This window comes from Leuciscus leuciscus, assembly GCF_965113295.1.
Source record: "Leuciscus leuciscus genome assembly, chromosome: 16".
In the NCBI taxonomy this organism is placed as follows: domain Eukaryota; kingdom Metazoa; phylum Chordata; class Actinopteri; order Cypriniformes; family Leuciscidae; genus Leuciscus; species Leuciscus leuciscus.
In genome coordinates this window covers 23,680,356-23,702,511 of record NC_138740.1, presented here as the reverse complement: position 1 = coordinate 23,702,511, position 22,156 = coordinate 23,680,356, and the positions used below count along the sequence as shown (strand labels likewise).

The 22,156-nt window shown below is 36.4% G+C and overlaps 3 protein-coding genes across 6 annotated transcripts; 1 reads left to right on the top strand and 2 right to left on the bottom strand.

Annotated features, from left to right (window-relative positions):
- Positions 1–3,194: 3,194 nt before the first annotated feature.
- Positions 3,195–13,131, bottom strand: chrdl2 (chordin-like 2). Its single transcript, XM_082141185.1, has 11 exons — positions 12,782–13,131; positions 11,953–12,065; positions 11,668–11,761; positions 11,398–11,543; positions 10,820–10,913; positions 10,570–10,634; positions 10,272–10,440; positions 6,502–6,690; positions 6,238–6,414; positions 5,785–5,877; positions 3,195–5,313 (listed from the first exon to the last, which is right to left on the bottom strand). Exons 1-11 carry the CDS (start codon positions 12,897–12,899, stop codon positions 5,180–5,182), a joined length of 1,392 nt encoding a protein of 463 aa, XP_081997311.1. The 5' UTR covers positions 12,900–13,131; the 3' UTR covers positions 3,195–5,179.
- A 308-nt stretch (positions 13,132–13,439) lies between these two features.
- Positions 13,440–19,363, bottom strand: xrra1 (X-ray radiation resistance associated 1). Of its 2 annotated transcripts, none has more exons than XM_082142098.1 (18): positions 19,214–19,363; positions 18,900–19,021; positions 18,359–18,513; positions 18,170–18,241; positions 17,848–17,920; positions 17,638–17,735; positions 17,380–17,528; positions 17,087–17,194; positions 16,392–16,537; positions 16,252–16,298; positions 16,026–16,154; positions 15,835–15,928; positions 15,608–15,726; positions 15,273–15,521; positions 15,032–15,188; positions 14,820–14,935; positions 14,617–14,722; positions 13,440–14,188 (listed from the first exon to the last, which is right to left on the bottom strand). In XM_082142098.1, exons 2-18 carry the CDS (start codon positions 18,991–18,993, stop codon positions 14,034–14,036), a joined length of 2,067 nt encoding a protein of 688 aa, XP_081998224.1. In that variant the 5' UTR covers positions 18,994–19,021; positions 19,214–19,363; the 3' UTR covers positions 13,440–14,033. The 2 variants fall into 2 exon arrangements, with proteins under 2 accessions (XP_081998224.1, XP_081998223.1); XM_082142097.1 differs by having other exon boundaries at positions 19,210–19,358.
- Positions 19,364–19,445: 82 nt separating this feature from the next.
- neu3.1 (sialidase 3 (membrane sialidase), tandem duplicate 1) lies at positions 19,446–22,098 on the top strand. 3 transcript variants are annotated; one of them, XM_082142104.1, is made up of 3 exons: positions 19,446–19,490; positions 19,853–20,088; positions 20,673–22,098. In XM_082142104.1, the coding sequence occupies exons 2-3, from the start codon at positions 19,855–19,857 to the stop codon at positions 21,630–21,632; spliced, it is 1,194 nt and encodes a 397-aa protein (XP_081998230.1). In that variant the 5' UTR covers positions 19,446–19,490; positions 19,853–19,854; the 3' UTR covers positions 21,633–22,098. The 3 variants fall into 3 exon arrangements, with proteins under 3 accessions (XP_081998230.1, XP_081998228.1, XP_081998229.1); XM_082142102.1 differs by having other exon boundaries at positions 19,447–19,519; XM_082142103.1 differs by having other exon boundaries at positions 19,461–19,626.
- The last annotated feature ends 58 nt before the right edge of the window (positions 22,099–22,156 follow it).

Sequence of the window (22,156 nt, the reverse complement as noted above, 5' to 3'; positions counted from 1 at the left end):
GATTCCTCTTGCATAGCTGCTCAGAAGAATGCATTTTTCAGCCCAGGTGGAATAAATCAATAGACATTTTCAAAATATATCAAGTGAACCCACATTATTACATTTAAAATGGCCTTGGGCACTCTGCAAAGCCATTAAATATTGTTTGAGTGCTTCATTCTTTGCTCCACTGTCTTTTCTGCTCATAAAAATAAACATCTGACAAAATCTGTGCTTTCAACAGTGCTTTTGGAGGTTTACTGTTTTTCTATCCTAACTCAGGTATTTGACGAACACTATCCGCTCAATACCGAACATTTAAATCTTAATTAGTTACATATTTACCCATGTGACCCCTCCCTCTTTCCTTTTGCACACTGACCCTGACTGTGGTTGCAATAATCCACTAAGCATATTCCTCTGAATAACATACACTCAAGATGTTTTGTCATTTTTTAAGATTCTTTTGAATTTTTTACAGACCCTCATAAAAGTTTATTATGTGTAAAACAATTAATACAGAGAATCTGCATCTCTGAAGATGCCTTTTAAGTGCGGGCAGACCTTGCGGGCACGAGAGAGTCTTGCTTTGTAGATCAACGCCAACAAAACACATCAAACAGCAATAACTCAAACATTCAGCAGTGATTTATTTATCAAATCCCCCTCACTGTTCTCATGCAGAGCTCTTAAAGAATAAATCATTGTGCATTAATTGAAAGCAGATTTTTACACACGCTCGCCTGACTGGATGATATAAGTGCATTTGGCTGAAGGACCACTGTTCTTTGTCAAAACAGGAAAATATGCAGAACATGATTGGAAAAGGCAGAGCATGCATCACCTTTTTTTGGGACATGATGTCTTTGGGTTATTTTTAGGGTGTGAGGTGCCTCACATCTGGATTTGTCTTGTTGAAATCAAGCTAAAAAATGTTTTCTGCAGATTACCAAATGGAACCTGTGCTCTCTTTGCAAATGTCATTAAATGCATCGAAACACTTCCCATGTGCTACAGTTGGCATGAATCCAAGCCCTGATTATCTCTAAAACACTTCACCTCATCATTCATCATTGTGTCACATTAGTTAAGTGGCCATATGACACCCATCCATCATTGTTTGATGCGGCTTAATTACTGTTTTCCGTGGCAAAGGCTATGCAGTCTGTTCTCACTCCATTTAGTGCCTTTTAGAAGTATACATTTAAGTTATATTCAAAATACTTTCATTTTTGCAGAACTGTAAGCATCTAATACCCTTAAAGTTTCAGTAAAGCATTAATCGTAAAGGGATAGTTCACCCACAAATGAAAATTCTGTCATCATGTACTTTTTGAAATGCATATGACTTCCTTTCTTCTGTGAAACATGAAAAGGAATTATTTATTGAGAATCCAAGCAGCTCTTTTCCATACAATGAAAGTAAATGATGACCATGCAGTCATAAGGCATAACAATCTTTTAGTAAATTTCAGTCTGTTCCTCACACAAAAATATCAGAGATTTTGGATTTTAGTGCACTTTTATCATGGTGTGACTTTTTGGAGCTCGAGAGCCCCTGGTCCCGATTCACTTTTAGTGTATGGAAAAGCACAGCATGGACATTCTTCAAAATATTTCTGATCTGCGGAAGAAAGAAATCATACGGGTTTGGAACAACACTGTGCTTTTAATATCGTATGATGTTTCCTTGCACTTTAAGCAGTAGGCATCAGGAAAAGCAGATCCATGGATTGTTCATGGCAGGCCGCTCAGTGCTTGCTTAACATGATTCAGATCATTGGCTGAAATGATCAGGGCCAACCCAAGAAAGGAGAGAGGGAGGAGGGTGTACAAAACAAAAAAAGTGCATATTTCTGAAGTATTTGGATGGCGCACTAATTCACAGTTTACATGAACACCTTAATCAGCTGCGAAAGCTAACCAATCCATCAGAGTTAATTACCTTAACCCAGTTTAGCTCCCTTTGAATCTTGTTTCAGTTGCTTAGAGACTGTGAATCTGCAGGCGCCGTGCAGAGCAGCAGTTCAGAGGCAGAAACATTACGTATTCGCAGTGGTGGACATTAACTAAGCATTTTTACTTCATTACTGAACTTCAGTCTAGTGTTTTTCTTTCAGAAAACGTTTACTTCGTTATTTCATATTTTACTCCACTACATTTGATAAAAAAAACATTTAGTTCGATCTGAGGAAATCGTCACCCTCTCTGAGACGAAATAGCGATGTCTGGTTCGCAAACAAGCTGATTCTTTTAATACCTGTTGAATCATTTTCGCAAATCGCACTGAACAATTGCAAAATGGACTGATCTGATTGCAGCTGTTCATTAAACATTCCATGATCTGGTCAGAGCAAGTCAAAATGGACTTAATTGTTCATTCCTGACTCAAAATGTGTAACAACATGTAAAAACAAAAAATAACATTAATTAATGCATCTATAAAATTGGTATGTTTGCATACCGTTCTTAAACCATATTTTAACCATAGCATGGAACCATATTTTGTACTGCGTGACATATACATAGTTCAGGCATGAACCTCTAACCGAACACTGATTGGTTCTTCTAACGCCGTGGCACCAGCCAATCAGAAGTACTTCCAAATCCACGTAACCATATACTGTATATTATACACTAGCCTGAGATTGGCACATTGCGCGATTATAAAAGCTTCTGTTATCATTCCTCCTCCCCAACACCACCTGTAGAGATCTGCTATGGGGGTTCTACCATTTTCTTGCAGCAGCCTTTCCTTTTGTTTGTTAATTTGTCTGTTTTAATTTTGGATGTTTATACTATTTCTTACAACGCATTTACATGCATTTTGTTTTTCATCTTTTTTAAATACTATATATTTTCATATTTTGTTATTTTCACTTGTTGTCATACTTACATTTTCTGTAACTTGAATTGAATATTTTAGTATATTTTGATATTTTAATGTTTAAAACATTAATAACTTCATATTTTGAAGTTTAATGTTTTGATAAGTGTATGTTTTGGTAATTAAATTAAATGTTATTTGCAGATCAATACAAATGAGTCATTACCACATCCAATACATGAATCAATTTCTTCATCCACTAATTTTCCTTTTTGTAAGATGGAATATATAAATGGGCAAAGTATATAAACATGGTTCATCTATTAGTACTTTCTACGTGTAATACAATTTAATTAAAATAGGTAAAATTAAAAAGGAGTACTTGTACTTTTACTGGAGTAATATTTTATTAGGGTATCTGTACTTTTACTCAAGTGTACATCGTCGTTTTATCACCTGCCTTCACTCAGGATGTGCTACAACATGGCTTACTCAGACAAGAGTAAAAATTCAAGAGTAATACAGCAAATAGCACTAGATGCCTTTCAAATAGCTGCAGAACATCACAGCAATATAAAATGCAACTCCCATTTACACTTTTATGTGCAACAATGGGAAGCAAAGCTGAGCAGGAAAACTCACACAGAGAACTGACCCATTCACCTGATTTATACCCAGTGACTGCCCCCAGCTGTTCAGATTGCCAGAGCCAAGACTAAGCATGCATAGCTGAATGCTATTTATTGGGAATTCACAACCATTAGCCAAAAGCGAAGGTGCCAATAGGGCTATGTTTAAAATCAAATTCGCAAGTGTTGAACCCCGGGGAGCTAAAGCCATTTCAGACTCCATCAAATCAACACGGACATAACGAATTGAAAGGTTCTCGACGTAACAATAGGCTCTTTTTGTGAAACGACGGCCAGCGTATTGATCAAACGGGATGCCCGACCATCTCCTTAAACTAACATACACAAAGAGAGAAAATGAAATAGGAGCGCACAGTAAAATCCCCTTTGTCCTCCCTCCAAAGCCGTTCAAAGAGAACAAATTGCCAGAAACTGTTAGATCCAACAGCCAGCGGAAATAATTCACAGCTTCATTGTGTGACTATTAAGGTCTGCAACTGAGGGGCTTCTGTTTCAAAATATTTTGTCAGGCCTTCAGTGAGAGATGAGCAGCACCGTCTGGCACTTTGTGTGCGGCCAGCACAATGACTCATTGTGACAGAAGAGGAAAGTGGGCTTTTGGGATCTGGAGAGAAGGGATATTAGTCACAACTCCCTGAACTGCCCCAATCTGGGTTCGGCGGCCCGTCTCGGTTCATTGTGATTAGCACGACCGAAGAACAAACGATGTCAGGAGCTTGTCATGTTGACCGGCCGCAACAGGTTTCTACTCATTTATGCCGCAACGGATTGTTGGTTTCAGCTCAAAGTAAAGATTTACAACATTATGAAAAGAGTCTCATCAGTATCAATGATCATGTGAACTAATGACCTGCTTTAGTACATGGTTGTTTTGACACCTAAAAGCCTGTAAAAACTACATGTAAAAAACCCTATGATCCCCTTTTATAGATATTGCATGGCCATAATTATTTTTGAAAACAAGAGTCTACAAACGAATAGAAAAAGAAATCGTTCAGCTCCTAAATACGATTTTATATTGTTTAGTCAGGGTCATCGGCCCAATATATTTGTCATCATTTTAAGTGCATACGAGTTATACATAACCAGATCAATATACAAGCTACATACATTACAATGCAAAACATTTTCTGCATAGAAGATAGACAGAAAAAAAAAGATCTATTGGAATAATGACGATGTTGGCTGCTTTGACTTTACAATAAATAGTGTATTTTTAGTTTACCCATGTTACATAAATGAGTAGTGAATAACTAAGTACAGTGGGGGGGAAAATGTGGCCTACATCAACTTTATAAAAGCATTCCGGCCAATAAGCTGTCTATATCATCCTTTGTTTTTCCTCTTATGTACATACAGTGGATGCCTGCTAAAATTACATACATCATTTCCTTTATTAATGATGAGGATCGCTTTAAACCTTTTCTTCCTCATATTTCCAGCCCAAATAGCATATATTCACCCACTTTTTTCTTACCAAACGTGCATTTATCAAAGCAACCTGACCTCAAGGCTTCCGAAAAAAAGAAAGAATTCTGGGATGTCAAACTCATAAAGACTTGCGATATACCGACTCATGGTAATAAACAAGATCTTTAGACTACCTGCTGCCAGCATCTGGTTTTGTACTACATGCACATTGTGTGAGTGTGGGTGTGTGTGTTCTTCTTGTAATAAAATGAGTGTCAGACTGGGATGGCACAGTGTTAGAGCGGGGAGGAGACTAAGAAGTGCAAAGACTGTCCAGCTGTTCAGGGTTTAAGTACTTCACCACTTCCTTGATCCCGTCTTCACAGCTCCTAATCTTACTGAAGTCCTTCTGCTTGTCCTCTTCTTCTTTGAACTTTCTCCAAGTGTCTATGCAAACAGAAGAAGGACAGTTTAATACAGATTGCTTTAGCGTACAGTGTGAATCAGGCCTGTCTCTCTGTCTGTCTGGCACAGAATTTAAGCTGAAACAGCCAATGCACAGAAAATGTATCAAGAGTGACTTACTGAAATAGTTAGACGGAAAAATTTATAAAAAGGAAACCAAAAATCTACATGTTAGACGTTCAATTTCCTCTGGTCTCCTCTACCTTATTATATTTCCTGGCAGCTGAAAATACTCCTAGCTCAAATATTTAATGTTGTCCGTAGTCTCTTTTCATGGCTGTTTAAAACACATATTAGGAGAGGAATAAGTTTACCTTTTATTCACCTAAAATGTTCAGTGTGGTCAATTCAAACTCAATTTGAACTATCAAAATACACAGTTGAATGTTTAAATGTCACATTTTGCAAACTAATGCGGAACTAATTTGGTGAAATGCACAAAATTAAACAAACCCTCATCTAATGTGGTCAGCAAGATGTAATTTTCTGGATGCTCTATGAGGTCTTTCTTCTGAACATCACCTGTCTCCATCAGATGCAAAACACCTGCAAAGATAAGAAGACAATTTTAAAGAAATAACACTACAATAATAAACATCATATTTCGGAGCGATTCCAATAGGCTCCTCGGGCCCTAATTCTAGTGCCATAGAGTTAAAATAAGCAACCTTATCTTGCAGCTGAGAGCTGGCAAAGATTTATAAAATTGCATATCTAGGTCAGTGACTAAGAATTTGGATGAAATCTAGAAAAGTGAAAGAATCTCTATTTTTGCTCTCCAACAATAGTTTGTTCCAGGGCTGATTGAAATTATGTGCTTAACACTATAATAGTCTTGAATTACCAAACAAATGTAACAACCTCATGATTAGCTATATTATAACTTGTTTAAATCACCAACATCACCTTCGACAGTTTTCCAGACTTGCACCTCAACTTCAGTGGCTCCTTGTCTCTCGATGGCAATCATCCGTACTTTATCTTCCGACTGAGCAGCGGATGAGGGTTCAACTTTATAAACCAGGAGACTGTTATTGTCCTGAGCAAGATAGCACTCAGTCCTGTTGCTCTCTGCTTTGAGCTCTGGAAATGCAAGTTAGAAAAAACAACACACACTGATAAGACATTAAAGTAAAATCATTGCAAATATGATAACACTGATATGCCTACCTGGACAAATCTTACAGCATTTCCCCTCTATCTTTATGGGATGTTGGCATGGATACTGGTTGGGACACGTGATGCGCCTGCATTCTTGAAAGCCGTCCCTGCAGGTGCACAGAATGCACTCCAAGACCTTCCCTAGCGCCGGGTGCCACACGTCACCATGAGAATAGGTCTTGCCACTGTACACACAAGCTTAGACAAAGTCAGAAACCCTACATTACTTTGACAGGATATGACTTTATTGGATTTTGATAAGCAATTCCTCACATTTCCAATCAGTGGTGCATTGAAAGGGCTTTTCATACTGTGCTTAACCCCGGGTGGGTTATCGTTGTTCTAAACCTCGCTTTTAACCCTGGGTAAAGGAACGTTTCACACTTGAAATGTAGAAGTGGAGTTAGCACTGCTTTTTACCCGGGGTTATATGCAGAGTTAGCATCGCTTTTGCGGTGTTCACTCCACATTGCGGTGCCAAACCTGTAAAATGGTGATGCGGTTACAGCTAGATGCTTAACAACAGACAGCCAATCGCATGCCTCATATTCACATGCTTTGTGCATCACAGAAACACTACGTGTTATATAAAAGTTGGCTATGTTTCAGCATTTAAGGTGGAAAATGTGAAACGGTGACATGAAGCGTAACAATTGGAGTGAAGAGGAGGCCATTTTATTCTTACCTTTAGATCAAAAAGTCCATTCAGTATAAACTTGATAGTACATTATGCAAAATATGAGGATGCTCAATGCTAAAGCCTTTATGTAAACAGATCGCATGATGTGCTCGTCCAATCAAAGACACTGACACCGCAAATATGCATATAAGAACGTTAACCTAGGGTTTAAGAATGTACAGTGTGAAACAGCAGCTTATAAATAATCAGGATTAGTTGTTAACCCGGGTTAATAAAGTGCATGACGTCAAAACCCGGAAGACAAATTCACCAGTGGTTCCCTTAAAATTTTTCTATGGGATTTTATAATGGGGTTTTTCAATTTATGAGTAAAACTAGATGTACCGCATGGCAGTACAAAATATGACCGCCGCTCAGGCCTGCATTGGCTTTCCACAAAAATAAATGACGTGGAGCAATTTGGCTGTATTGCGTGTTTATGTATATACCTCAAAAAAGTAGTAGTATGTGCATGTCTGTCTGTGTGTGTGTGTATGTGTGTGTGTTTGTGTATGTGTGTGTCTGTGTGTGTGTGTGTGTGTGTGTGTGTGTGTGTGTGTGTGTGTGTGTGTGTGTGTGTGTGTGTGTGTGTGTGTGTGTGTCTGTGCGTGTATGTATGCGTGCGTACATGTGTGTGCGCGTGTGTGTTTGTGTGTGTGTGTGTCTGTGCATGTGGATTTGTATGTGTGTGTATGGGTGTGTGTCTGTGCGTGTGCATGCTTGCGTTTGTTTGTATTCCTGCATGTGTGTGTGTGACAGTATCATCCTAAACCAGCAACCCTTCGCTCAACACCACCATCTACAGGCCGATGAGTGTACAGTCACTAAATGTGCACATAAATGAATTTATTTTATACCCCCCCATGAATGAAATTCGACGACACTTAGCAGAGGATACCCCCAGAGGATGTCAAGTTAATCATACACATGAAATATGGTGCAGTTCTGAACATCTCAACTGAAGATAGGGGCGGTTAAAGCAGAATAATATTGCATTTTCATTTTTTATGGGAGGGGCACAAATCACAAATGAGTGATTATGGGCTAGGTTGATGTGGGCCCTTAAGACCAACATACCATAAAAATGTCTTCATCCTCGGTGCCACGGTTCAGGTAGTTATTTAGGAAAAACTGAATTTTTGGGGTTTGGGGGGGCCCAGCGCGGGGGGGGAGTGGCCCCCGGGGACCAAACGAAATTTTTCCGTAAAAGTCTAGTGGGGCTACATGCCCACCAAATTTCATGTTCCCCGGTGTTTCGGTGTCCCTGGTATCGTTGACGAAAAATTCAGTAGATGACGAAAAAAAACAGAAAAAAAAACTTTGACAATCCCTATATGACCGCTTTCGCTAGCTACGCTAGCGGCGGTCATAATAAGGTCTGTCGTTTTTTATGAAATTAACATACCAGCTTTAAAATCCACGCTTTCGATATGGGTGTGTGTAATTTAAGTTGGAGAGCAAAATGTATTCAAGTTATGTTTACCATAGACCTTATTTTACTTATAAATCCCAAAAACCCATTATAGTAAACACTATTGCTCAAAATAATTAACTGTTTCATTTAATAAAATAAGTTTACCCTACTCGAACCAAATTAGTTTAATCAAATTAACTTTAGAACTTTCTTTTTCTATCGAGTTTCAAAACTGACACATTGTTTTGAGTTTTATGAACTCTTAATTTAGACAAACTAAAATGCTTTACCTGTGGCACTCGAAAGGGAGAGTAAATGCTCAAATTAAGTGTATAATAAAATGTTTTTTTTTGTGCAAGATTAATGTTAAGTGGGAGATTTAGTAGTGATTAATGTTTTGTTATGCTAATTTTGAAGAATTTCTGTTGGAAATGAATGTTGGTTTTAGGAGACTTACCATCATGTGAAAAGTGTTGCATGTGGCTTGGTTTGAGAGCAAGTATGTTAAAAGCTTTATATTGTTGTACCCATAAAGCAAGTGCTATACCATGCTATTGTTAACATGATAGTAAATTAGCAAGTTAGCATTTATTGAACTAGCTTGTTATAGCTAGCTAAGTTTATGCTAATAAAAATGTTCAATGAGGTTACAAGAAAATGTAAGTTAAATGTATGGATTAGTGTACTCAAGCATTTGTAGTTAAGAACAAGTAAAATGTATGAGTACAAAATAAATTGCCAACTTATTCGGGTTTACAGTGTACTCATTCAGAAATTACTATGCTATGCTATTAAAGCATTGTGTTACTAATTAGCAAGATAGCATTACTGAATTATCTAGTTCAAGCTAGCCAAGTTCCACTACAAAAAATATTTCATTTGAGATTACATGATAATTTTTTGTTAAATGTATGATTTAGCTTAAAGGTGCATTGCGCAAGTCTCTGAGTTTTTGCAGAACTATGCCCCCTCTGGCGGCAAGCGAAACTGCAGCCAGAAGTGTGCACGCTCACGGACAAAAGTTTTCTTTTTTTTAATCTTACGTGGAGTTTGCGTTGGTGTTTGAAATGAACTACAAGCCGGTCTCTTAGAATCCATCTTCTACGGAGAATGGCGGCGAATACACAAACCTGCCAGACAGCCAGGTGAGCGTGCCGTGAACGCGCATGACGTCACGCCCAGTCTAAAATTCCGGCCCGAATCCCTCTTATTTATTTTACTTTACAGGATTATAGAGACAATCTCAGTGATCAGAGAAGGGCTCATTCAGCCCATCAGGCAATTGTTTAAGCATGTATGGGTAGAAAACGGGTATTTTTAACATGAAAAAGTTGCTTAATGCACCTTTAATCAAATATTTCAAGTAAAGAGAAATTCAAATGTATGAGTACAAAACAAAAATCTGCCAATTATGTTTACCTAAACTTTGAATTTCTTATCTTACTTTTTTTTTTACTGATTACCTCAATTTTTTTGAGTTTCGCCAACTTATTCAGGTTTACAGTGTAAAAACCCATAGGGAAATCTTAAGGGAACCACTAGCGAACTAGTCCTCTGAGTTTTGACATCACGCCTGCAGCATTCTTTTTACCTATGGGTTAACAACTATATTCCGTCTTCAGTATACACAGGGTGTAGAAAGACCCAGGGTTAACTAGTTCAAGTGTGAAAAGCCATATTGTTTACCTCTCTGATGTTTGCGCTGCAGAAGAATTTTAACAGTAGTTTCAGCAGCTCCTTTGATGTGTAGTGTCTGCAGGTTGAGGCCTCTGGGAGACCCCCGGAGAGTCGATGGCGTGGCCCTAACTGAGCGACCCCTGACATGTTCTGCACCACACTGATCCACAGAATGCCTCTTGTGTTTCAAGACATATAAAATCAAACGTTGTAACTGCACTTGTTTAAATATCATCCTATTAAAGAGTAGCATGAATGAAACAATAAAACACATTTTAAAGAGTCTCTTGAAAAAGAAAATACATACAACTCCTCTGTTCAATTGTTGTCCTCCATCCTCAAATGATGCAGAATTGATATCAATTGCACTTTCTGTTTATTCAAAGGAGACAATGGCATTTATTAATTTTTTTACCACAATAAAGGGCTTAAAATATGAACACAGCCTCTAACATCCAATTTCGTCTAAAATAAATCAATTTTAGCAGCCTATAATATAACAGAAATCGGCTACAATACTCTAAATTGGAAAAAAGAAATTGCATATATATTGTTACCTTTGCACACCAAGCAGCAGGTATCCGGGATTGACACTGGTGAGGAGCATGTAATGGGCTGACAGGTTTTCAATGCACAGAATATATTTCCATTCTTTAATGAAAAAGAATAAAACATTTAAAAGAATATTAATTATGATGCATGATTTCATTTATTGTACATAAAATCACAACCATAATCCCAAACTTTCTTAATGAAGACATTATTACTTGAATTGCTTTGTTGTTGTTTTAAATGTCTGTGTGTCTGTTACTGAAACTATGTAGTTATTTGGGGAATAACTAAGAAATTCATCTGCAGTTATGACAATGGTGAAAGCATTATGGTTTATTGAGCATTGTATTATCATTTCATTTTAAAAGCAGATCATTTTATCCAAAAGAGTGTTATGCTCCACTGTTTGAGCTACAGAAATTCTGCATTTTTACCTGCTCTCTCACACTATCTTTCAGGACACTATAAAAACTATTAAACTGTTTGAAGTTAGATTCCCATGTTTGCAGGTGCCAGTCAGTTATTCGTGAGAGATGTATTATGGTGAATGCAACAACAATGAATGCAAAAAATATATACTTACAGAGCAAGTACACATGACACACTGGTTCGACTGACGGGATGGGAAGAGCTCATGGTTGGCAAATGTTTCCCCTGTTTGATAAATGCTTCCATTATAACTACAGGTTTTAATGGGTGCCCGCAGACCAGCAGGAGTTCTGTGCTCATCTGATTATGACAATAACAATAATATGCATAAGTCAGACAGTTCAAATAAAAATTTACCAGAATCATGCATATAAATTAAATTCATCGAACTCCCACGTAAAAAAAAAAAAAAGTGGTGTAATACCTGCACAACGAGGACAACACTGCTGTGAGTTAGTCACTGGATTTTCACATCGCAGAACAGGGCATTTGATGCTGTTGCATTTCACATGACCAGACTATACATACACACACATGAGAGTAGACAGAAACACTGGCACATTACACATACAGTAGTATGTGCATCTGACAAGTGCTTGCACACAATTACAACATTAAAAGTAATGGGTAATTCATGAATGATCAGCTAAAAAGCTATGGCATTTTAAAACTTAAAACAGTAAATTAGGCCTGAAAGGTGGATACATACTTCTGTGCACGTACAGCGCATGCAGAACATGAATCCAAAGGGCTCCAAATAGGGATGCCAGCTATCACCTGGCCTGTATGACTTCTCTTTAAAAGTGCAAAACACACCTGACACTGCATACAACACAAACACGTGATCATTTGATTACATCAACAATGTTATCAATTATAAATGTTTTAATTTCAGAAATGTATTCTGTAAAGTTATAGCTTTAGGTCAAGACACTAATAGATATTTATTAAAAGACAATTATAGAGAATAAAAATCAGTTGGTTTTTGTAAAGAAAACTAAGTAAACTCGATTTAAGATTTTCCCCATACAAACAAACCTTACAAAATATAAGATAGTGATAAAAAAGTAAGACAATGGAAAATCTCCTGATAGGATGATCATGTCATTATGACAGTTTTATTTTAATTAAATTGTACATCAAGGGGGAGTTATGATCATAACTGATTTGACGCATAACCTGGAAAGTCTTTTTACTGAAATGAAATGTTCACTTAAACCTACAAATACATAATTAGCAAACATGGATGGGGAGACCAAAACGACGTTTCACTGGTTACTGGATTTTTGTTGTTTCATTAAAAAAAAAAGTCAATAATAATCTCGTTGTTTACACATGCTAATAGGATACAATGTCACGGTTTAACGGAATGACCTATAATTTGCATTACTTTAAAACACTGAAAGGACCGTTAAAGAGGAACTTTTATTATATAACTTAATCACGGCATTTTCAATACAGTCTCATCGCTGCCAGAATGATGCATCGAAGGGTGATGCCCATTTACTAATAAAATATTCTTTGATGGAGTCACTTACCTTTTCCTGGTCGTATTGCATCTGTTTCACCCTGAACGACGCATCGCATTGTGACCAAAATGAAAAGATGTCTAAAGTAGGTCATTCTTTTCTTCATATTCCAGAAAACCGTGGACATGCAGGATTTGTCTTCTCAAACTTCTCCGCACTTTATAACTACGATGGTCTGTGGGAGTTTCTGAAGCGCCTCTAGGTTTTATCAAAAGCGCCTCCTACAGGAAAACCGACTTGTTCACTGTCTTGTACAAACATTATTTTAAAAACTTTACAATGAATGTTTAGTTATGAAAAAATGCGAACTCCTGGATATTATCAGGATATACGCGCATGAAATCAGATATTTTAAAATATATATTTAATATACAAAATAATAAAAACTTTTATATAATTAAAAAAACAAGCATGGACATTTTTTTAAATTATGTAATTATTTTCTGGAGCAGCTTACCCTTGTAAATATATTAAAATGAAAAGTGTGACAGTAATCTCAGTAAAAACTACTCATTGAGTTCCTATTCCTTTTTCCCTTAAAAAAAAAAAATGCAAACAGTTGCACACTATCAATATAATGCATATTTGGAGTTAATCACATGAAATCTGTTATTATCCTGATATATGCTATGATATATGTTATACATAGTGTATATTATATATACTATATGTTATATAAATGCTTTATTGTTGGTCCTGTTCTACATATATTAACATTAAAATTGACAATGGTATAATAAATAAAAAACTACTCACTGAGTTACAATACATTTTGTTCCTATTTCTTTTCTTCACCTTTCAAAACATTAACATTCCATAATGACAAATGATAAACTATTTCAGGTAAAAATAAGAGATTTTTTTTTAGTATGATGTGATTTTAGTATAATTTTACTTTCTGCAAATTACCAATCATTTATTGTATTGTGTTAAAACAATCAAAAGACCTAACAGCCCAACTCTTACCATATAAAAAAAAAAAGTTAAAGTTAAAAAAGGGTGACCAAATCTTGATGTGAAAAAGGATTCTTTGAGGCAATCCCTCGAAGGGAATATACTGTTTATGTCAGAGAAAAATATGAGATAAAACAAATACATGATGAAAATAACGTGATGTAACCTAAACTTTATATTTCTGACAGCAATGACATATACTGTTTATTTGTATTCAATACAAAAGATCACATTTTGTCGCCATCTCTCCAATATCGTAATGGTGATTTGTTGCAGTCTCTAGTAAAAGCAGAAAGTAAAGCACCTGTTAATTTGGATTACACGTCTTCTCAGTCTCAATCTGTGCTGCTTGTTCCACTCTTTTCAAATGGGCCGTCCTGTACTTCCTTTTCATGTCCTTCAGCAGAGTTAGTGCTTCTTCATATTCTCTCTTACAAATATTCCCTCCTTTGAGTACATTATCTGCATAGAGAATATATGAAGTTGCATTTAATATCGTTCTATGAGCAATGTTGCATTGAATGTCATTTTTTTCATATTAACAGTAGTCTCGAGGTTCCCTATGGCCTATCCACAATCACTGCACTGAAGTTCATTTATGCAGCACAGTCCAACACACTAGCAATCTGTTAAGTGTTGAAATAATAGAGGAACAGCTGCAGAGCCAAATAGAGCATTTCAAAGTAAACAGTGCCGCACAATCACTATAACATCTCAGTAGTGTTCCTGATAGTTGACCTGCAAGTTGATGATAACATTTAAATGCTGCTCCTGCTGAAATAGCATCTTGACTTGCTTAATTACACAGGTTTCCATCTCGGTTTTGTCATTTTAATAAATAAGTGACATTTCAAAGCCTGCCATAAAATGACAAAGGAAGCATCGGTTACCTAAGGGAACTTTGCTTATTGTTTTCGTCTCCTTTATTTGGCCGAGAAGTTCTTCAACTTTTTCTCCCTTTGACTTCTTTGGTCTCAAAGGTGGCAGATTTCTAATCTGTGAAAAGAATGTTCCTGCTGTGTTATTCATAACAGATGACCCAGGATTCAATAATGGCATTAATATATTATTCGGTGTAGACGACACCACAGACCCTTTTCTCTCTTTCGGCGTACGGCTTCTGAGGAAGGTCCAGATTTGCTTTAGAATCTCTATACACAAGCAGGTTCTTGAGCGTGTGCTCCAAAACCCTTACGGCATGTTGAATTCCTGCGTCGAGAGAAATCAATGACCACACGAACAAACAAAACGGCACTGAGTCAAACAAAGCAACGGGTCAAACAAAGAGTTCAGGGAAATTCTTACCAGAAATCTTAGGCATTTCTGGCTCAGATGTGTCATCAAGTAAGATTTCGTAACCAATCAGTTTTTCTGGACATGCTTTACTGGCTTTCATTTCCAGGCTGGTTTGCTTTGGATCATCCAGCTCTTCTTGGTATTCAGATTGATGTAGGCCATTAATCTGGAAAATAAAATAAAACAAAAAAGTTTTCTAACATGCATAACATACAAGTCTTGCTATGTAGATTTAGGTGCAAAAAATTACCTCTGTCACAAAGAACGGCTCTGCATTTTGATTCGCCTCAAAGGATATGTCTGCACTTGCCAAGTCTAAATGCTCCTGGCCCATGGCAATGTCTTCCTCGTCTTCAATGCTCGTTTGAGAAGATAAGCCAAACTCTGAGGTGTGAGGACTATCTTCTCCAGTGTATTTCTTTGGGCAGAGTGATTCTGTAGCATGTTGATTTTCCATGATCGAAGGAAATTTTGGTATGTTTGGAATTGTTGTTCTCACCTGAAAATGTAAGTTGAAGGTAAACTGCTTCTGAAAGGACTTCGAAAACATTAAGTGCTAAATCCAAACTTCTAAATTTGTGACACCTTTCTTTTAGGATTGACAGGGAGTTTAATATGTCGCTTAATGCGATCCGTTGTCTTTTTGCGCGTTATCTTAATACCCAGCTTGTCTTGAAGAAAACAGGTCAGCATTGGTGGGTCGCCTGTATTGAAAAACACAGAAAGAAGATGAACTTAAAACAATTTTTTTTTTTAGATTTAGTTCATTTAATGCCCTAGCAATGAGCCTGCCCGAGGATGTGTGAGCTTACCACTTCTCTGTGTTGTCAAGGGGTTTGAGTGAATAACAAGCTCATTGAGCTTTGGAAACAATGCCACAGGCAACAATGCCTCTTCCTCAGCTATCTAGAGGGAAAAATTGGCAAAAAGCTCTGCTGTCAATGACTTAATTCAGCTGTCTATGTTTGTAAAAAATCAAAGACACAGATACAAATACACAGACCTCATTGTTGGCCAAATTCAGATGACGAAGTTCCTGAAAAGGTAGACAGAGATCCATAGAGCATCCATCTTCCTTTCTGTGATCATCACAGTATTTTAAGGGACCAGAATGAAGACATGCTTTGTCCTCCTATTGCATATACAAGTTACATTATAAAATGCTGATGAATATCAATGATAATATTGAGAAAAAAATGGATATGACTTATATAGACTTCCGATCCTACTTCCAATGTTTTTTCTGGTTTTTGCTGGCTCATGGTGATTTCAGAGGCTATTTGGCAAAGAAAGGGGAAAAAATGAACAGATAAACAAATTGTTTTCCAACCTAAAAGTATTCATTATTATTATTATTAAATATACTTACACTTTATCCTCTTGTCATTCGTCAGGCTTGCGCTCTGTCCGATGCTCTGTGGCATAATGCCTGTCAGGTCATCTTGTAATGTTGCCATTTGTTCCAAGAATGGGACTCCTGAGATACAATTTCCTTGTAAGTTTAGATGACAAAGCCTAAATGCACAAAAAGTAAGAGAAAACGAATTTAAGAGAGAATGTGAGAATCACTTAAATGGTTCCTAAATAATAAAATGTCAAATGTAAGCATCATACTTTTGCAGTTTCCTTATTTATTAGTGAATATGTTTATAAATTATAAATTTAAAAACAAAACAGAGCCCTCTAATCACTTGGACACATTCATGTTGACAACCCGGGTCATTTCCTTGGCCTACAGCATTGTTTGGTTTAAAATTCTAAAAGGCTGTGCCTCAAGGGGTCAGTCTCCACCAAGAAGAATGAAATAAACTGAGACTGATTTGATAGGCTACCTAATGTTACTAATAACTGATTGTAATGAGTGCACATTTTGTTTAGAAAATTAGAATTATTTCAATTTTTATTCTTGTAAGAGAGATTTTGTGCTAAATAATATTGCTATTTTTGGCTAATTATTATTACAAAGATAAATGTAGATTATAAACTCAAATGTTCTTGAGTTAAAACTCAAATGTTCAGAAACGTCATTTATGTCACATATTTCTCTAGAAAAAGCTTACAAACCTTTGTAAGTTAGCAAGACTCATAAACACTCCTGGAGATGATAATTTGTTCTCATCAAGCATCAATACTTCAAGTTTTTGAAATAGCAAGGAACCCTGTTGTGTGCTCCTAAGAAAAGGGAAAACTGTTCTAAGATAATTTCAAACATTCAAAACTGCACTGAATCTTCTTGTGTAGTTCTTTTACAAAACTTTAGGCAAAAAGTCACTCATTGTTCCATACTTGTAAAATAAAGGGTAAGCATAGCATTTCTAAGCACATATTCTACTTAGATAAAGTAAAGTCTCTTTTACTTTTCTCCAGGGCAGGTACAAGGTCCAGCCATATTGAGTGGAAGCATCTGCAGTTGGTTTCCAGTTAGATGGAGCACCTTCAGACGTGCTAACAGGCCTAGATTTAATATACTTTCTCCTGATATGTTATTGAAAGATAAATCCAAAACCTGAAACAAAGTAATAATGTCAAGCTTTTTAGATCATCACAATACTCACATCTGCTTTAATCGTTCAAGAGCAGAATACGATCACAACCCAGTATTTAAGCAAACTGACCTCCAATCTCTGGAATTCTTCAGCATGAATCTCAAAATTATGGAGACTGTTCAGTGATAGTTCCAATTCCCTTAGTGCAGGAAACCTGTCAAAAGGCTCTAGAAAAAAAAATAATAATAATAAAAAAAATATAATAATAATAATATATACACACATTTTACACTTGTCACACTAGAAACACAAAGAAATATATCAAAAATATTTGATTACCTAAAGGTAAATGGTTATCAGAGGCATTTATGTAAGTAATGTGATCAAATGTTTCCAAACCCTCAAGTTTGACCTGTTTAAAAAAGAAAGAAAAATCCTTTTGTGATGTAATGGCAGATGGCTTAAACCACTGCTTCTTAAACATTTTGACAGTCTCCAAGGCCCCCCACTGTCCACAATAATAGATAACAATCTCCATAAGTCATTATCTAAAATTTAAGTTGTTTTAGCTTAAATTAAAGCTTGTTTCCTGAGACCCCCTGGTAAAGAACCACTAAACTAACAAATTAACTTTAAATAATGTGTTTTACACAGGGCTTACCATTTGCAAATGCTTGCCACTGATGTTAACAGAACAGAGGTCGGAGGGTTTATCCACACAATGCAGTGTAATCTGAAGTATAGTGGAAGTGTTTGTTAGTAAGAGATATTGAACCTCAGAGTCACATGTGAAACCAATGAATGAAATAATTAATAGCAGACCCAATTACTAATGTGAAAGCATTCTTACTAAAAGTTGAGCATCTAAAGTGCTGCTTTCACTCTCTGGTCTTCCCTTTTCATGTTTCCCAGAGTGCACTTCGAAACATGATCCTGAAACGTTTTTCCTTTTTGATATTCCCTCTTCCAGTGTATTTCTGTGTGCTACGAGCCAGTGTCCTGCCCCTTTAAAAAAAAAAATTATAATACCACAGTGCACTGTTTAATAGATGCAACTATTTATTTTAGATGTGAAAAATTCAAAGGCATGTTTGCATCATAGTCTGTAATATAAAAAAAAGAAAGAAATTAATACTTTTATGTAGCAAGGTTGCATTAAATGGATTAAAAATGACAATAAATACTTTCACATTGTTAAAATAATTTCTATAATCATATAAAATCATATAAAAATTAAAGCTATTATAAAGCAAAAGTATTAACTGTCTTCGACATTGATAACAATAAGAAATGTTTCTTGAGCAGCAAATCAGCATTATAATGATTTCTGAAGGATTATTTGAGTAACAATGCTGAAAATTCAGCTTTACCATCACAGGAATAATAATCACCTTCGTTTCTTGGATGAAAATATGATCTTGTTGGGAAGCAATTTGATGGGTAACTTTCTCCATTTTCAAATTTGTAAATCCCCAGTCCTGTCATCTCCTTAGTGAGCTGTTATCTCCTAGACCTAGATAACAATAATGTGATTGTGAACTATTAACGTTACACAGCAAAATAAAGACCAACCAAGCCGTTAACCAGATACGTTAAGCTCTATTTAGTAACTCTGGAAACGTAATTTACATTAACTCGAAACCACTGAGACCCTTCAAGCATGTCTCTAGGAATAAACAATACACAAAGTCTGTTTCTTACCAACCGTAGTTAAGCGATATGGGAAATGTAGTACTTTTGCAGCGTTTACTGACATCGTTGCGATTTTAACTCTATGAATACAGTTTGAAAATCGTACATTAATAGAACAAAAATTTACTCAAGATCCCACTGAATTCACACAACTGAATGAAAAAAAGATACACCGTGCTTGTAGGTTTGGAACTACATTTCCCACAATGCACAGAGTGTATTTATTAGTTTCCTCTTTCGTCTTGCCCAGCTGGAGGAAGCTGGAGAGACGGAGAGCTGCCTCACAAACGGTTTGCTAATGAGATGCAATGCACGAAAGGTTAACTGTACAGACAGTTCTTATGTATTTATATGTAACGTTATATGTATTTAATATTTTCATTAAAAAAGGTTTGTGGTCGTATCGTTTGATTGAACAATGCACATGTAAGCGAACACTGAATCTTGACTAAATGTGTCCCGTTCAGGACGTTTAAGTCGACTTAAATGATTGTTATGTTTAAATATTAATTAAGCAGGACCGCTATTTTCTCAAGACGTCTCAAAACGAAGAAGTGTCTAGATATGTGCATGAACACTCCAAAGTTCAAAGTCTACTGCATTACAACGTGTCATACTGTATACCTATAAGTTTGCCTACTTGTTTTTCTAGGAATGATTGACAGCATGGCGTCAAAAAGCTACCCAGAAGAACCCCAGCAAGCTCTACCTGCACGAACAGCATTATTCCAGCAGAGGGATGGTAAAACATACAGAATTCCTGCTCTGATCTACATCAGTGATGGGCAGATTTCCCTTGCTTTTGCTGAAGAGCGCAGCTCTCCACGTGACAGTGATGCAAAAGTGTTGGTCATGAGGAGGGGATTACTGCTAAATGGATCTCTTCAAGTAATTAAAATATGTCCTGTACAATATATTTTAATGTATTTATATTTAATAATTTACTCCTCTGTTAAAAAGTTTGGGGTCAATACGATTTTTGTTGTTGTTGGGGGGTGGTAAATAACAAATTACTTTTAGTCAGCAAGGACACATATTTGATCAAAAGTGACAGTAACGGCTTTTACATTGTTAAAGAGATTTTATTTCAAAATACATTGTTCTATTAAACCTTTGGGGAAAAAAAATGGTTTTCATAAAAATAATAACTTTCAACATTAATAATAATAAGAAATGTTTCTTGAGCACGTGGATAACGTGGATGAGGATAATGTGACTGTTGAAAATTCAGCTTTGCCATCACTGGAATAAATTACATTTTAAATGTTCAAATGTAATCAAATAGAAGTAATTTTATAGTGTAGAAATATTTCACAATATTTCTCTTAATGCATTTTGATCAAATAAAGCATCAGAGACTTCTTTTAAAAACATTTAATAAAAATCTTACCAACCCCAAGCTTTTGAACAATAATGTATGATTTCATAATTCAATATTTGTATGCAATTTAATGAATTGTCATTGTTTGCAGTGGTCTCCTGTTCAAACACTCTCTTCTGCCTGTTTGCCGGATCATCGCACTATGAATCCTTGTCCAGTCTATGAGAGGAAATCCAAAACCATCTATCTGTTTTTTGTCTGCATATTGGGCAATACCACAGAGCATCACCAGATTGCTACGGGTAGGAACAAAGCCCGGCTGTGTTACATCACTAGTACAGACTATGGCCAGAGCTGGAGCAAGTTAACAGATTTATCAAATAGCGTTATTGGAGATGAGATTTGCAACTGGGCTACTTTTGCAGTAGGACCAGGACATGGGATTCAGATGAAAAGCGGAAGACTAATCATTCCAGCTTATGTTTATTACATACACTGTAGGTGTTTTCATATTCCACTAAAAGTCAGGCCTCATGCTTTATCATTCTATAGTGATGATTGTGGTGTCACCTGGCAGATGGGGGAGAAAATCCAAATGAAATCCTGTGAATGTGAGATGGCTGAGATAATAGACTATGCTGATCGGAGTCATTTGTACTGCAATGCCCGTAGTACATATGGCCACAGAGTAGAGGCTTTAAGTAAAAGCAGCGGAGCAGATTTTGACAACCCTCACTTTGCAAAGAAACTAGTGGAGCCCCATCACGGCTGCCAGGGTAGCGTGTTGAGCTTCCCCGTGCCCGAGCAATCGGAGGAAGGGGAGCAGAAACCAAGTGATTGCTTGACACAGTCAGACACAAAAACTTGGTTACTCTACTCCCATCCAACTAATAAAAAGAAAAGGAAGGATCTTGGAGTTTACTTGAATAAATCACCCTTGAATTCTTCTGGTTGGGGCCGTCCATGGATCATCTGTAATGGTCCCAGTGGATACTCAGACTTGACGCAGTGTGAGGAGCGATTTGCCTGCCTCATGGAGTGTGGAGAGAAAAGTGAGATTGAGGAGATAGCCTTTGTGGAATTCAAGCTCAGCGATGTATTGTGCACTTGAAATGATAAAAGAGCAAATTAAATTCATTAGGACTTCCTGTGGGATCTTTTAACATTTGCTTCTGGGTTAGATTTACATATTTCGGCAGGATAAAAACAAAATAGCATTTTGAATTCAGATAGATTTATCTAAGGTAAATCCTAGCAGCTCTTGAAATCATGAAACTGTCATGATATAAAAAAACTAAGCTGTTATTGTGATCATTTAATTATGCCTTTATTGGTGCTGGCTTAATAATGTAAAGCATGCTTTACCTTGTATTTATTTATTGTAAGACAAATGCCTCTTATATACATTGACTTTAGCTGTAGGAGTGAATGGTGGTTACTGCTCATTTGTATGTCAAATCTCTTTGAGGGCATTCACTGAAATGAAGTGTCAAACTGTGCATGCTAAAATACTGATTATGCTTGGAAAATAAAAACATAGGTTATTTATATACTTGCATATACATAAATACTTTTTTTTTTTTTTATTGCCTGGTAGCTCCTTAAAGCACTTTTTTTTTTTTACTGAATCTAAAA

Excerpts from the sequence above, each read along its gene's own strand:
- chrdl2 (XM_082141185.1), bottom strand. The coding sequence starts at position 12,899 with ATGTCCACGGTTTTCTGGAATATGAAGAAAAGAATGACCTACTTTAGA. Across the intron at positions 11,544-11,667 it reads GTGTTGTCCTCGTTGTGCAG|ATGAGCACAGAACTCCTGCT; the intron begins GTATTACACCAC and ends TGTCATAATCAG. Across the intron at positions 6,415-6,501 it reads ATGCTGTAAGATTTGTCCAG|AGCTCAAAGCAGAGAGCAAC; the intron begins GTAGGCATATCA and ends TTGCATTTCCAG.
- xrra1 (XM_082142098.1), bottom strand. The coding sequence starts at position 18,993 with ATGACAGGACTGGGGATTTACAAATTTGAAAATGGAGAAAGTTACCCA. Across the intron at positions 17,921-18,169 it reads GTGGCAAGCATTTGCAAATG|GTCAAACTTGAGGGTTTGGA; the intron begins GTAAGCCCTGTG and ends TTTTTTAAACAG. Across the intron at positions 15,189-15,272 it reads AGCCGTTCTTTGTGACAGAG|ATTAATGGCCTACATCAATC; the intron begins GTAATTTTTTGC and ends TTTATTTTCCAG.
- neu3.1 (XM_082142102.1), top strand. Across the intron at positions 20,089-20,672 it reads TGCTAAATGGATCTCTTCAA|TGGTCTCCTGTTCAAACACT; the intron begins GTAATTAAAATA and ends CATTGTTTGCAG.